The sequence below is a fragment of the Notolabrus celidotus genome, chromosome 7 (assembly GCF_009762535.1).
Source record: "Notolabrus celidotus isolate fNotCel1 chromosome 7, fNotCel1.pri, whole genome shotgun sequence".
NCBI classification, from domain to species: Eukaryota; Metazoa; Chordata; class Actinopteri; order Labriformes; family Labridae; genus Notolabrus; species Notolabrus celidotus.
Window position 1 is genome coordinate 8382433 of NC_048278.1, and position 12797 is coordinate 8395229.

The 12797-nt window shown below is 39.8% G+C and overlaps 1 protein-coding gene across 1 annotated transcript; it reads left to right on the forward strand.

The window, feature by feature from the left end:
• Window positions 1–2399: 2399 nt before the first annotated feature.
• On the forward strand, window positions 2400–5111 carry adra2c (adrenoceptor alpha 2C). Its single transcript, XM_034688441.1, has one exon. The coding sequence runs from the start codon at window positions 2479–2481 to the stop codon at window positions 3829–3831; it is 1353 nt and encodes a 450-aa protein (XP_034544332.1). The 5' UTR covers window positions 2400–2478; the 3' UTR covers window positions 3832–5111.
• The last annotated feature ends 7686 nt before the right edge of the window (window positions 5112–12797 follow it).

Sequence of the window (12797 nt, forward strand, 5' to 3'; positions counted from 1 at the left end):
AATGCAGCCGAACTCGATTTGAAGAAGTGTAGTCAAGTGAGTAATCAAGGATGGCGAGCAGAGCATCAGCACTTTTCAAACTAGATGCTTACCATACCAGTATCCAAAGGACAAAACATAGTTTAGACTCAATGGTTGTTAAGTTAACTTTTATTTTTCATACAATCATCTTAAGTGGTCATTTCCTCTTTCTGGTACAGAAGCTAGGCTTTCAGCTGCTGCAGGGATCAGTCTTACCACTCAATTTACCAATGTTTAAGAGCTTAAGCTGGTTTATCTGCTTCTACTGCAGCAGAAAGAGCCAGTGTGTTTCCTCAGAGCAGAGCACAATGTTTGAAACAAGAAAAGAGCTCTGTAATATACGGGATCGCTCTCAGGAGCCCCGTATACATGAATAGAGCTGTGGCCTCAGGACAGGACCTAATGGCTATTATGATAAGGCTTGCTTGTCTGTCTGTTCAGTATCAGCTTAGAGTGCATCCATGCTAGCCTACAGCATCAGCTTTAGTTCAATATAAACTGGCAGGACCAGAAAGGATCTTGGTGATTTAGAAATGGGCAAGAGGACAAATGAGACACAGTCCTGACTTAGGTTCTCAAGCAGACAGACCAAAACCTTCTGAGCTTTCCCCGACTCAGTGCATTGATGAGGATTAATTAGGACATGAACATTTCTTGCAGCAGTGTCTGCTCTTCAATTCAATATGGCTGAGCAGTCTGTGATTAATGACAGGTACTTTGCACACACACTGTTCAATAAACACACTGGTCTAGGAGCTTAATTCGAGGCTATTCACCAAAATGGCAACAGGCTTTCTCCCAGCGGCTGCAGCACCCAGAACAGAGGGTGTTAGTATAAGCAGAAAGCAAAAAGGCCGTGTGGCAGGTGTCATGAAAGTGTGTCCTCTAAGGAAATATAATAATACAAATACATAACAGTGTAAAATAAGAGTCTGGATGTCAAAGGCATGATAAATAAGCCTAATTTACAGCCCTACCAAGAGGGTTTCTTCATAACTCTAAGGTGAATTCTATTTTATCGTGTTATACTTGAATGCTTTTACATTGCTATATGCTTTTGTGCCTCTGGTATGCTTCTCTGCTCCAGCAGAATATGATAATGCAGCAGAGTCAAATAAAAAAAGATGGCCTGCTTTGAGAGGTTGTGGAGAGAGGACTGGCAGCCCAGTGACAGCTGTACTCCATGCTCTGTATGCTGTATTCCTCATTTAAAACCGAGAGTCCTCAACCTGAATTTTATGATATGGAATTATATAGTGGTATGATATGGCATGGTATTGTATTGTTATGTATTTCATTGTATTAATATGCTGTATTGTATGTTTGTTTGTAGTGTCACATTTGTATTTGATTTTCATGTATTTAAAAGGCCCATAGGATCAGGCAATATGAGGCATCTGTTTACTTGTTTCATACCTATCCCAAAATAAACCAAAGTAACAAGACAAATACATCATAATAAATAAACAAACAAACACGAGAGTGGGATGATGATATAGTTTGCAGGACACGCAGGTTCTTGTAATCTTCATCCTCATGGGTGAGTGTGCCAAAAAGCACGATAGACTAAAGAACATCTGCAAGGATCTGTGTACTCCGGGACTGGCTGTCACAATGCTGGCCTCTAATGTGCGCACAAACGGGCGGAACAGAGCATGATGTCCTGGGTGGGACTGCCAGTCAGTGATTCCCTAAGCCACTGTGACCTCCCCTTCTCCACTTCATCCATGTAAATGGTTTATAGCACTCTCATAATATAGACCTTCAAAAGTCAAATGACGAGACAGAGCTGCAGATTAGCTGTCCTATTTGTAACTTTGCGCGGACATGGCAAATTGCCCACACAGGAACAGATAAGGGACACCTTGCTGTTTTCTATGAAATAATCAGTTAGGGTATTTATTATTTCAATGCAAGCTCTACACTTATGCTTTTTGGTTATTTCATCATCTCTCCTCCAATAATTGTCCCAACTCTCCCCTCGCACAGGAGTGAGTCCCTGCTTAATTTTCTAATGAAAAAAAAAGATAGACACGTGGTCCTAAACCTCGCTCAGGACACTGCAGGGAGGCGGAGGTGGAGATGCGCGCAGTCGGGATGTCTGAGGACGCGATGAGGAGGACTCGGGCTCTCTCACCGCGGAGATGTTGCAGATGAGCATACGACACGTTTTTGGAATAAGGACTTAAAGACTTTGCTTTTTCTCATACTCCTCCATCTACCATTTTGTCTATTTCTCTCTTTTTTAACCCTAAAGAGTGTTGCACGCTGGATGTGGAAGATTGCAGGTGAGGAGAAAAGGAGAAAAATATAATTTGCTGTAGATTTCTGTGGTAAAATAGCTCATATTCACTGACATTCTGGTGGGATATTTTTGGCTCCAAATTATTCACGTGCATTTATTGATTATTTTTTCAACACTACCTCTACTTCAAAAACTCAAAGAAAATACTCACAATGGATTTATTTAACGGATCTAATTTGGAGGACAGTGTTGAAGCATTAAACATCTCCTCGAATTTCACATCTCGGAGACCATACACCCAGCTCTCTATCTGGAGTCTGGCCGGACTTGTAAGCTTTCTGATTTTATTCACAATAGTCGGAAACGTCTTGGTTGTGATTGCTGTTTTAACCAGCAGAGCGTTGAAACCACCTCAGAACCTTTTTCTGGTGTCCCTGGCTAGTGCAGACATACTGGTGGCCACCCTGGTCATGCCCTTTTCTCTTGCAAATGAACTCATGGGCTACTGGTTTTTTGGCAAAATTTGGTGTGACATCTATCTGGCTCTTGACGTTTTATTCTGCACTTCCTCTATTGTTCACCTGTGTGCTATCAGTTTGGACAGGTACTGGTCGGTGACACAGGCTGTGGAGTATAACTTAAAGAGAACCCCAAAGAGACTTAAAGGTATGATTGTGGTGGTCTGGTTGATTTCAGCTGTAATATCCTTCCCACCACTGATATCAATGGACAGGACCAGCAGTGAGTCAAGTCCCCAGTGTATCCTGAATGATGAGACTTGGTACATCCTTTACTCCAGTATTGGCTCATTTTTTGCCCCCTGTGTCATCATGATCCTGGTCTATATTCGGATCTACCAAGTTGCAAAGACCAGGACCAGGACAATGTCGGAAAAGAAGAGGGATGTAGACTCACCACTGGAAAATGGGATGGACCAAGCTGAACCAGGCAGAGAAGGATCATTAAAGTCTAACAAAGATGTCAGCATGAAACAACAGGAACGTGAGAATGGGCACTGCCAACAGCCAGCAGTACGATCCTCTTTACGTGATGAGGCAAAACAACAGGCAGCAGACCAAGACGATGATTTTGAGGACAGCAGTTCCTCAGATGAGAAACCTAAAAAGGGTTTCAGTTTCTCTAAACATCAGCATGATGACAGAAAAGACAGGAAGTTCAGCCGGAAAAGCAGCTCAGCCTCCAAATATTCAAGCCGGAAGTCCCGTTCCAGTTCTAAGTCTATGGAGCTCTTCTCATCTCGTCGCAAACGTAGAAGCACCGTCAATCGAAAGAAAGTCTCTGCTGCTCGAGAGAAGCGTTTCACCTTCGTCCTAGCTGTCGTCATGGGTGTTTTCGTTGTCTGCTGGTTCCCATTCTTCTTCTCCTACAGCTTGTATGGAGTCTGTCGGGAGCTGTGCAAGATCCCTGATCCGTTGTTCAAGTTTTTTTTTTGGATTGGCTACTGCAACAGCTCGCTGAATCCGGTCATCTATACTATCTTCAACCAAGACTTCCGCAGAGCCTTCCAGAAGATCCTCTGCAAGTCATGGAAACACTCTTTCTAAATGGTTGGTGCATGGATGGATGAAATGTTGGATTTCGGGGAAGGGGTGATGGTTGCCTGTACTAACAGAGATTTTACTCAAAATGAAGGATTGTTAATGGACGAATGGGCTACACCTAAGTGCAAAAAAAGCCTTAAAATGCAAGAATGATCTGACTACACACGAAAGAGGCCCTCATTTGACACCATCAGTGTGGACTCTGAAGGTGCCTTGTATACCCTCTTTTTATTAACTTCTTCATATATAATAAACTGACTCATTACACACTATGATGTTCACACATCACAGTGGCTTAATGTGCTTGACCATGACCAGGAAGCAAACTGTTTACAGAGACACTTTATATATAAATGGTCTTCATCCACTGAATATAACGCCAAGGCCTTGACAATTCCTTCACAACTGTGTCTTGATAAATCAGTGATATCTATCTTCTCTTTTTGTCTCTTATTCAATGGTTCTCTTTCTTCCATTGCAACACAAAAAACAATTGATCAACGGGATGATGGGGCTCCTTGATATTTTAGTAGCAAGTTTTGTAAAAAACAAAAAAAAACAAAGACGAACACTTTAATCATAACTTTTCTTTACTGTTCTGCATGCGGCTGAAATGAGTTTCAAGAGTGGACTGTTGAAAAAATAAAAATTGACATTCTTGAAGTTTAACTTACATGTGAGGTACTGACTGTGTCTTGACATTCTTACATTATGTATACTTAAATGTCAACATGGGCGTTTCCTCTTACTAACACATTTTTGCACCTTTTCCTCACGCTATTAATGGAACAACAGTGTCCAGTCAAGGCAGATGAGCAGCCACTAAGGCTTTCATTGTGTTTATGCAACATTGTGCTTTTCTTGTGTGTGCATAAGAAAAAGAGGGACAAAGTGTGTAGCATGTGGGTGGAACTGTGTTTGATAAAGTGCTATGGTGAGTTAACCACATCTTACCCCATCTGCCAGGCAGAGGTCTGGTGTGTGTGTGTGTGTGTGTGTGTGTGTGTGTGTGTGTGTGTGTGTGTGTGTGTGCGTCTGTGCGTGTGTGGTGCCTGTAGGTCCATTTGTATAACCCTGTTTTTCAAAGAGCCTGGTTCTCTTTGGTCAAGTGTCACAACTCAAAAATCATAACCAGACATGTATACATGTGAAAATGTATTGTTTGAACAATGCTCTTCAAGTTTTTCATCATTCTGTATTCATTTTAAAAGAACAAATGTTCATTTTCTGCCTTGAGCACATTCTAAAAGATCAAATAAAGACTATTTTTATCAATTGAAAAATGAGTGTATTATTTAATTTCCTATTGCTGCTCATATTTCTGTTGGGCAACTACTGTTTATTATAAAACCTGAATCTTAAATTGCTATTACTTAAATATAAATAATATAATCACAATTTTCTGATGTCGTCCTTGATAAGCTGCCGTTGTTTTCAGGCAAGAGATCTGTTTAAGTTAGTGTAATAACTTAGGCTTTAATTACACCTACCTAGAGCTAGGTGTAACATTTAAGATGTTACTTATGCTTAAATTGGAATTATTTCAGCTGGTACAACACCCAAAATGTGAACAGAGTGTTAACTCCATCATAAATTTGAATTTACTAGGCTAGGCTATGTTTGAACTTACACACAGCTGGTGCAACCCAGTACAGGGTATTTGACCTTTGTTTAAAGATAGAAAGGGACTCTGCAGATCGAATAGAGTTGAATAATTAATTCCACCAAAGGAACAGAGTATGGCTAGTGACTCAGGGCTCTGTTGTGATGGGGTCATAGACATATATTCATAGAAGCTGCAATTCCCAAAAGACTGTATAACTAATGGACGTAGTATCCGTGACGTCACCTATCTATTCCTGAGCGCTGTTTTGAAGCCAATCGTCGGCGGGAGCATATTGTTAATGCTGAACTCAACCTAACTTAGTGTAAGGTAAAGAGGCGGGGTTTGAGCCTCTCAGCCAACAGCTATGTGTTCCCGCCTGTTAGTCATGTCTGTTATGTCCCTATTTGGGCAAAACTCGTAATCTTAATATCTTCTTAACTGTAGCTTTAGAAAATAATTCACCCTCGTACAGTGTGTGCCGATAGAGAAATCAGCTACGTAGACCCAAGCCGTTTTTTGAATCAGGCTGTAAACATGTTTATTAATGCTGCAAAGATCGTCTTTTTTTAATTGGTGTCTATGTGGTTTCCGGTGTTTCTGCAGCCAGCCTCAAACAGATTCTTGATGAATTGCAGATTATAACACTTCCGCATGGGCTTCATATTTCAAAGTAATGTAAGTAGATGTGGGAAAAAATTGCTTTCCCTTTAGTATTCAACTCATTTTGTTGAAATGTTAATTTGTTAAATTATGTTTATGTATAAACTGTTCTGGATAGGCCACAACAGATTCAGAGTCTGGGCTAAATTGCCTCCACTGGGAGATAACGAACCAGGTTTATCAAGTTAATCAGATCAGAAAGTCCAGCAAAATTCCTAAATCTGGTTTAGTGTAAGGTAATGTTGTCACACGTCTCTATTAACAATTACAAGATGAGCCTCCTAATCCTACTTTGTAGAATATTCTCCTGGTTTCTTCTTTTATGGATGTTTGATTTGCCAAGTACAATATGTATTAGCAAAAATACATCAATGCAATAACAGCAGTGCGATGTAATCTGAACAAGGGCGTGTCTAATCAGAGCTCAACATTATCAGACAGGTATTGTTGTGGCAGTGTGTAACAGCTACAGAATAGATACCATTTTTACTTTTTAGTTGATGAATGGGGAGCTGTGAAAGAATCTCACAGACATTTATGTGACAAAGAAGAGAAGGAGGGCAAGGTGAAAAGTGGTCAGGAAGGTGGTCAGCAGAGGAAGATGGAATTTAGGGAGCAAATGGCTTTTCTAGACCATGAGGTCAGCTTTAAACCCTTTAAAGTGACTCAATACAAGTGCTTCAATAACATAAATGCTGGAATAATTACATCTGTCATATGGTAATGAATAGTAAATATAAAATCCACACATTGGGCCTGATTTTATTTCTTTGTCTATTAATTTTAACGTTTTCTTTTTCCCCTACTACCTACCACTTCACAAAAAATCCTGATCCTCTTGCTTATTAAAATCTAAAGATTTTACTTCATTCTATTATTCTATTTTTTTCCAGAAAGACCCGAATGCACATCTAATTAACATTTCTCCACAAGGCACAGTACTGATAATTTGTTTTTCTATAGCCCCCAGAGCAATGTTGAAGGTGAGGAGGAGCAGGGAGGGAGGATGCAGGGCCAGAAGAGCAGGTGTCTGACCAGGCAGCAAGAGAGGGAAAGTGTTGTGCTGCAGCTCCATAGGGTAGCCAAGGCCAAAGAGGAAGGGCAGGGACAGCATGCTGGAGAAAGATGACAGAAGGGAGCTAGAGAAGCTGAGAGAGAGAAAGAGAGAGCAATGCTCAGGGATCATCCTGTTTCTTCTGCAAGTGCTATAAGGCGCCAGAGAAATCATGGGGAGAGCTGAGGATGCAGGAGTTCTGTCATGAGGCAGAGTTTGAAGTTGTGTTCTCTCAGCAGTACCCATATTTTACTTCATTATAGTTGTGCTGCTATATTTAAAGTGTAGATATTTTCTATTAATTGTCCTGATTGTTGCAAATATTTATTATATTTATTACTAATATTTATTGTTCATATTCAGTATTCATATATTTACAGCTTATGTTTATTATTTGTATTTATTATTCATATGTATTGCTCATATTTATTCAGCATACTTATTGTTTGTGTTTATTGTTTATATTAATATATTTTTAATACATATTTATCATCATCATTTATCAAAGTGTAATCAGGAGAATAACTTTATGCATTTGATTGAAAAACAAAGGCCAATGCAGGACACATTATTTCTATCTAAAATCACATGGTTGAACAGTTGAATCACTAAAAAGTCTCTACACACATTTAAAAGTGTAATATTTTTTTTACACTACCGTTCAAAAGTTTGGGGTCACCCAGACAATTTTGTGTTTTCCATGAAAACTCACACTTTTATTTATCAAATGAGTTACAAAATGAATAGAATATATAGTCAAGACATTGAGAATGTTAGAAATAATGATTTTTAGTTGAAATGATAATTTTGTCCTTCAAACGTTGCTTTCATCAAAGAATGCTCCCTTTGCAGAAATTACAGCATTGCAGACCATTAGCATTCTAGCTGTTTATTTGTTGAGGGAATCTGAAGAAATGTCACCCCACGCTTCCTGAAGCCCCTCCGGCAAGTTGGATTGGCTTGATGGGCACTTCTTGCGTACCATACGGTCAAGCTGCTCCCACAACAGCTCAATGGGGTTGAGATTTGGTGACTGTGCTGTCCACTCCATTACAGACAGAATACCAGCTGCCGGCTTCTTCCCTAAATAGTTCTTGCATAATCTGGAAGTGTGCTTTGGGTCATTGTCCTGTTGTAGGAGGAAATTGGCTCCAATCAAGCATTGTCCACAGGGTATGGCATGGCGTCGCAAAATTGAGTGATATCCTTCATTATTCAAAATCCCTTTTATTTTTTACAAATCTCCCACTTTTCTTGCACCAAAGCAGCTCCAGACCATCACATTACCTCCACCATGCTTGACAGATGGCATCAAGCACTCTTCCAGCATCTTTTCATTTGTTCTGCGTCTCACAAATGTTCTTCTGTGTGATCCAAACACCTGAAACTTTGATTCGTCTGTCCATAACACTTTTTTCCAATCTTCCTCTGTCCAAGGTCTGTGTTCTTTTGCACATATTAATCTTTTCCTTTTATTGGCCAGTCTCAGATATGGCTTTTCCTTTGCCACTCTTCCTAGAAGGCCAGCATCCCAGAGTCGCCTCTTCAATGTAGACATTGACAATGGCGTTTTGCGGGTACCATTTAATGAAGCTGCCAGTTCAGGACCTGTGTGGCGTCTATTTCTCAAACTAAAGACTCTACTGTACTTGTCTTCTTGTTCAGTTGTGCACCGGGGCCTCCCACTTCTCTTTCTACTCTGGTTAGAACCTGTTTCTGCTGTTCTCTGAAGGGAGTAGTACACATCGTTGTAGGAAATGTTCAGTTTCTTGGCAATTTCTCGCATGGAATAGCCTTCATTTCTAAGAACAAGAATAGACTGTGGAGTTTCATATGAAAGTTCTCTTTTTCTGGCCATTTTGAGAGTATAATCGAACCCACAAATGTGATGCTCCAGATACTCAACTAGCTCAAAGAAAGGCCAGTTTTATAGCTTCTCTAACCAGCAAAACCGTTTCCAGCTGTGCTAACATAACTGCACAAGGGTTTTCAAGGTGTTTCTAATCATCCATTAGCTTTCTTTTTTTTTAATATTTTATTTGTGATTTTTTTGTTTTCTTAACATATACATACTCACACATAGGACACCACGAAAAATAACTAGCAGGGTGTTGCAGAACTTAAGGATCCACAGATCCACAGATAGTCCTCAGATGCTAACATCCATTGGGTTTTGCCATTGGGTTTGAGGCAGTGACTGATTCCATCTTCTCCTTTTCCCTTTCAAAATAAGAGTCCATGCCGTTTGAGGCTCCTGAATAACTTTGAACATCACATGACTGTAATATTGCCAACTTAGCATTGAATGCAGCCAAGTCCACTTTCAGGTCAAGTTCCTCTTTTTTCCTCCTCAGCTGCTCCTGCTGTTGCTCCAAAGCGTGTATTTCTTTTAAAGCTGCTTGTCGCACAAGTAGGGCCGCTCTATCAGCCTCAGCTTTTATGCGTGCGGAGGACGTAGTGCTTGAGTTGCCACTGCGATGGCTCCTTTGACTTGAGCGTTTGCTGCCCACATTTGACACACTGTCCTCAGGACGACCGTCATCCTCCACATGACCAACATTTCTATGTGCAGTGGAACCATCATGACCCATCCATTAGCTTTCTAACCCGATTAGCAAACAAAATGTATCATTGGAACACTGGAGTGATGGTTGCTGGAAATGGGCCTCTATACACCTATGTAAATATTCCATTAAAAACCAGACGTTTGCAGCTAGAATAGTCATTTACCACATTAACAATGTATAGAGTGTATTTCTGATTAATTTAATGTTATCTTCATTGAAAAAAACAGTGCTTTTCTTTAAAAAATAAGGACATTTCTAAGTGACCCCAAACTTTTGAACAGTAGTGTAGGTATAATTAATATGAACTCGGGTATCAAGGGCATTTCATTTTATTACATTTTTTTAAACTGTTATGAACACTAAATTAACTGATTATGGTCAATGCAAACTGTTTTAAGAAGCAGAACTAAAATGCACAAGGGCATATTGCCAGGGGACTTCTCCGGCTTGGGAGTTGAAGCACTGCTGGAAGGTTTCTTGTACTCTCAGAGCCTCTCCAGATGCCATGTTACCTTGCACTTCTTGATTAGTGCTAAGATGCTCTCTTCAGTGTTATCGTCAACTGACTCTCCATCATCTGGATCAGCAGAACGCAGGATGTTGAAGAGGATGCAAGTGGACCTCACAATGCTGTCTACCACATCAGGATGGTCAACCGCAACTTTAGACACAACAGGTACAGGGGTGCTGTTTTCTGTATTTTGATTTGGGTAGAAGGAGTAGTTAGTAAGGTTTTATTTTTGTTTATTTGCACTGTTTAGAGTCATCCTTCTGTTTACCTTCTTTGTTGATTTAAACAGAACTCGTTGTCCCTTTTCAGTAATTCCACTTTGTTCTGTACCACAATCTTCAACATTTTGTAAAGAATACATCTTGCTTAATACCGCTATGTTGGTCCCCCTGTCCAACGAGCTGTCATAACATCATATTACTAATAATCTGGACCATGCCAAAGATTTTTATTCATTGATCACACAGGCAGATTTACACATATAGTTTGTGTTTTGACTGATTTTAATATGAAATAAATCTAGCAATTAAGTCTCATTTATCAACAAAAATTATTATAAACTACCTATAAACTGCCCTTTGTGCTTGTCACTAAAGGCAATTCATTTTTTGATTTTTTTAGAAAATAGTATGCAAAGTATTTTATACGTCATGACTAAACGTTGTATTTACCTGTTGTATTTACCTTAAATAACAATCACTCAGTTGTAGTACAAACATCAGCAAATACCGTCAAGATTGGAGAAGTTTAGGTGGCTGTGCATGCAGTTGAGTCAAGCACAGCTGTTGGTGCCGGTTCAAGGATTCCATGCACTCTCATAACATTGGTTCATAACGTCACCACCACAGCAAGATGGCAGCCACTGGGATATTATTGTTTACTTAATAAGAATGAGAAAAGGTGCTGATGTGTCTGCTATCATTTATAACAATGCCTCTCTCTCTCTCTATATATATATATGTTTATATATATATATATATATATATAGTCAAAAGATACCTGAGCAGGTTACAAAAAAATGTAATAAGTCATAATCCCAATGCAGAAAATAATCCACATTTCAGTCAGCAATTCCGTGCCAATAAAATCGTCAATATATATTCAAAAGACCAATTTAATCTGCAAACTCAGTGCTCAATCACATCTGTGCTAAATGTAAGAGAAAGCAGAGTGACCATACCTATATTTAACAGGTAACAGAACAAAGCACAAAACCTTGAAAGATTAGACCTTGCATCTGTGTATCTGTTTCCATGACAATCTCTGTCAAGAACTGAAGGTGTGAGCAGGTTGAAGACTGCATTAGTTTGACTGTAGTGCCATCTTATGGTTGAAAATGCACATCAAATTGAAATGCATGCAATGACACAGAACAGAGTGCAGTAAAAGGATCATTATCAAGAAAGCCTTTACAGTGTGGGTTCAAGAAAATATATGGAGCCCCTTGAGGGACATGAAAGAAAGAAAACTTTTTGCAAGATCTTGCATAAGTCTAGAGAGAATGCTGATTTGACCAAATATCCATGAGTCATTTGACCTCTTTGCAGCTCCAAGTCAACCCACGACTCATTTTGTTGATAAGTTAGATGGCTAACGTTAGGTGGTGTCTAGTAACTTGTGTTTCAGTTTAAAATGGTACGTTTTTTGGATGCTTTTTTCTAACCTTTAGGTTGAAGTACTGTATAATGGCTTCCTCAGTCTAGATGTGGGAGTGTCCAGCTGGGCTGTTTCAACACTTTCTTGAGGCAATCCATGTTTTGTGCCTTTCTTGTTTTGGAGGGGAATCCTGAGTGGGGTAACTGCCCTGGTGGGATTTCAGAGTTTAGCTGCTGTTGCCTGTAAGGTTTTAGCCCGGCAAACCCCAGGCGATAAGTTGGTCAAGTAGGCGGGATCTGGGGAGGTTGAGTTGCTGTATGTGTAAAGGTTAGTATAAGTAAATGTTAGCATATTTGCCTGTGGATGTTGTCACTATTAGAAGTGAATAGATGCAGTGGGTGTTTTGGTAAGTAGTTAACTTTAGCCTAGTGACAAAGGCAATGCTAACTATCATGTCAGGAGCACCTGCCTGAACAATAACCCACATGTAGCAGATTGAAATACAGTATACCTCATCTCTTCATTTCATTCATGCAAGTTTGTCTGTGTTCTTTTGCTGCCAATTGAACCCTCATTAGCCAGCCACCATATGAGGGCATGCTGGGGGAAACAGTGCCCCTCTTGTCTTCCTTTTGCTCTTTGACTGACAAGCCATACCTCCTGATTGCCTCACATCTGTCCCTATGATCTGTCCTCTTACTACAGGTATGCTAGCAGTAGCTCTATTATTTGACTAAAAATGTTTAATTATTAGGTTATTATGTTACCTTTTGTAGATGCTTAATTGTGTATCCCTTACATGGTGTGTACGACTCATATGTCGTTGTACGACACCACCCCTGTTGAATGAGCATGAAGCTCTCCTCTCCCCCTCACATGCTTTAAGATGCAGCCTGGTTGTAAGTAAGCTTCTCATGGCAAGCTTATACCATCTAGCTTTTAATCTTAATATTAAACTTATTTTGTGTGATATGA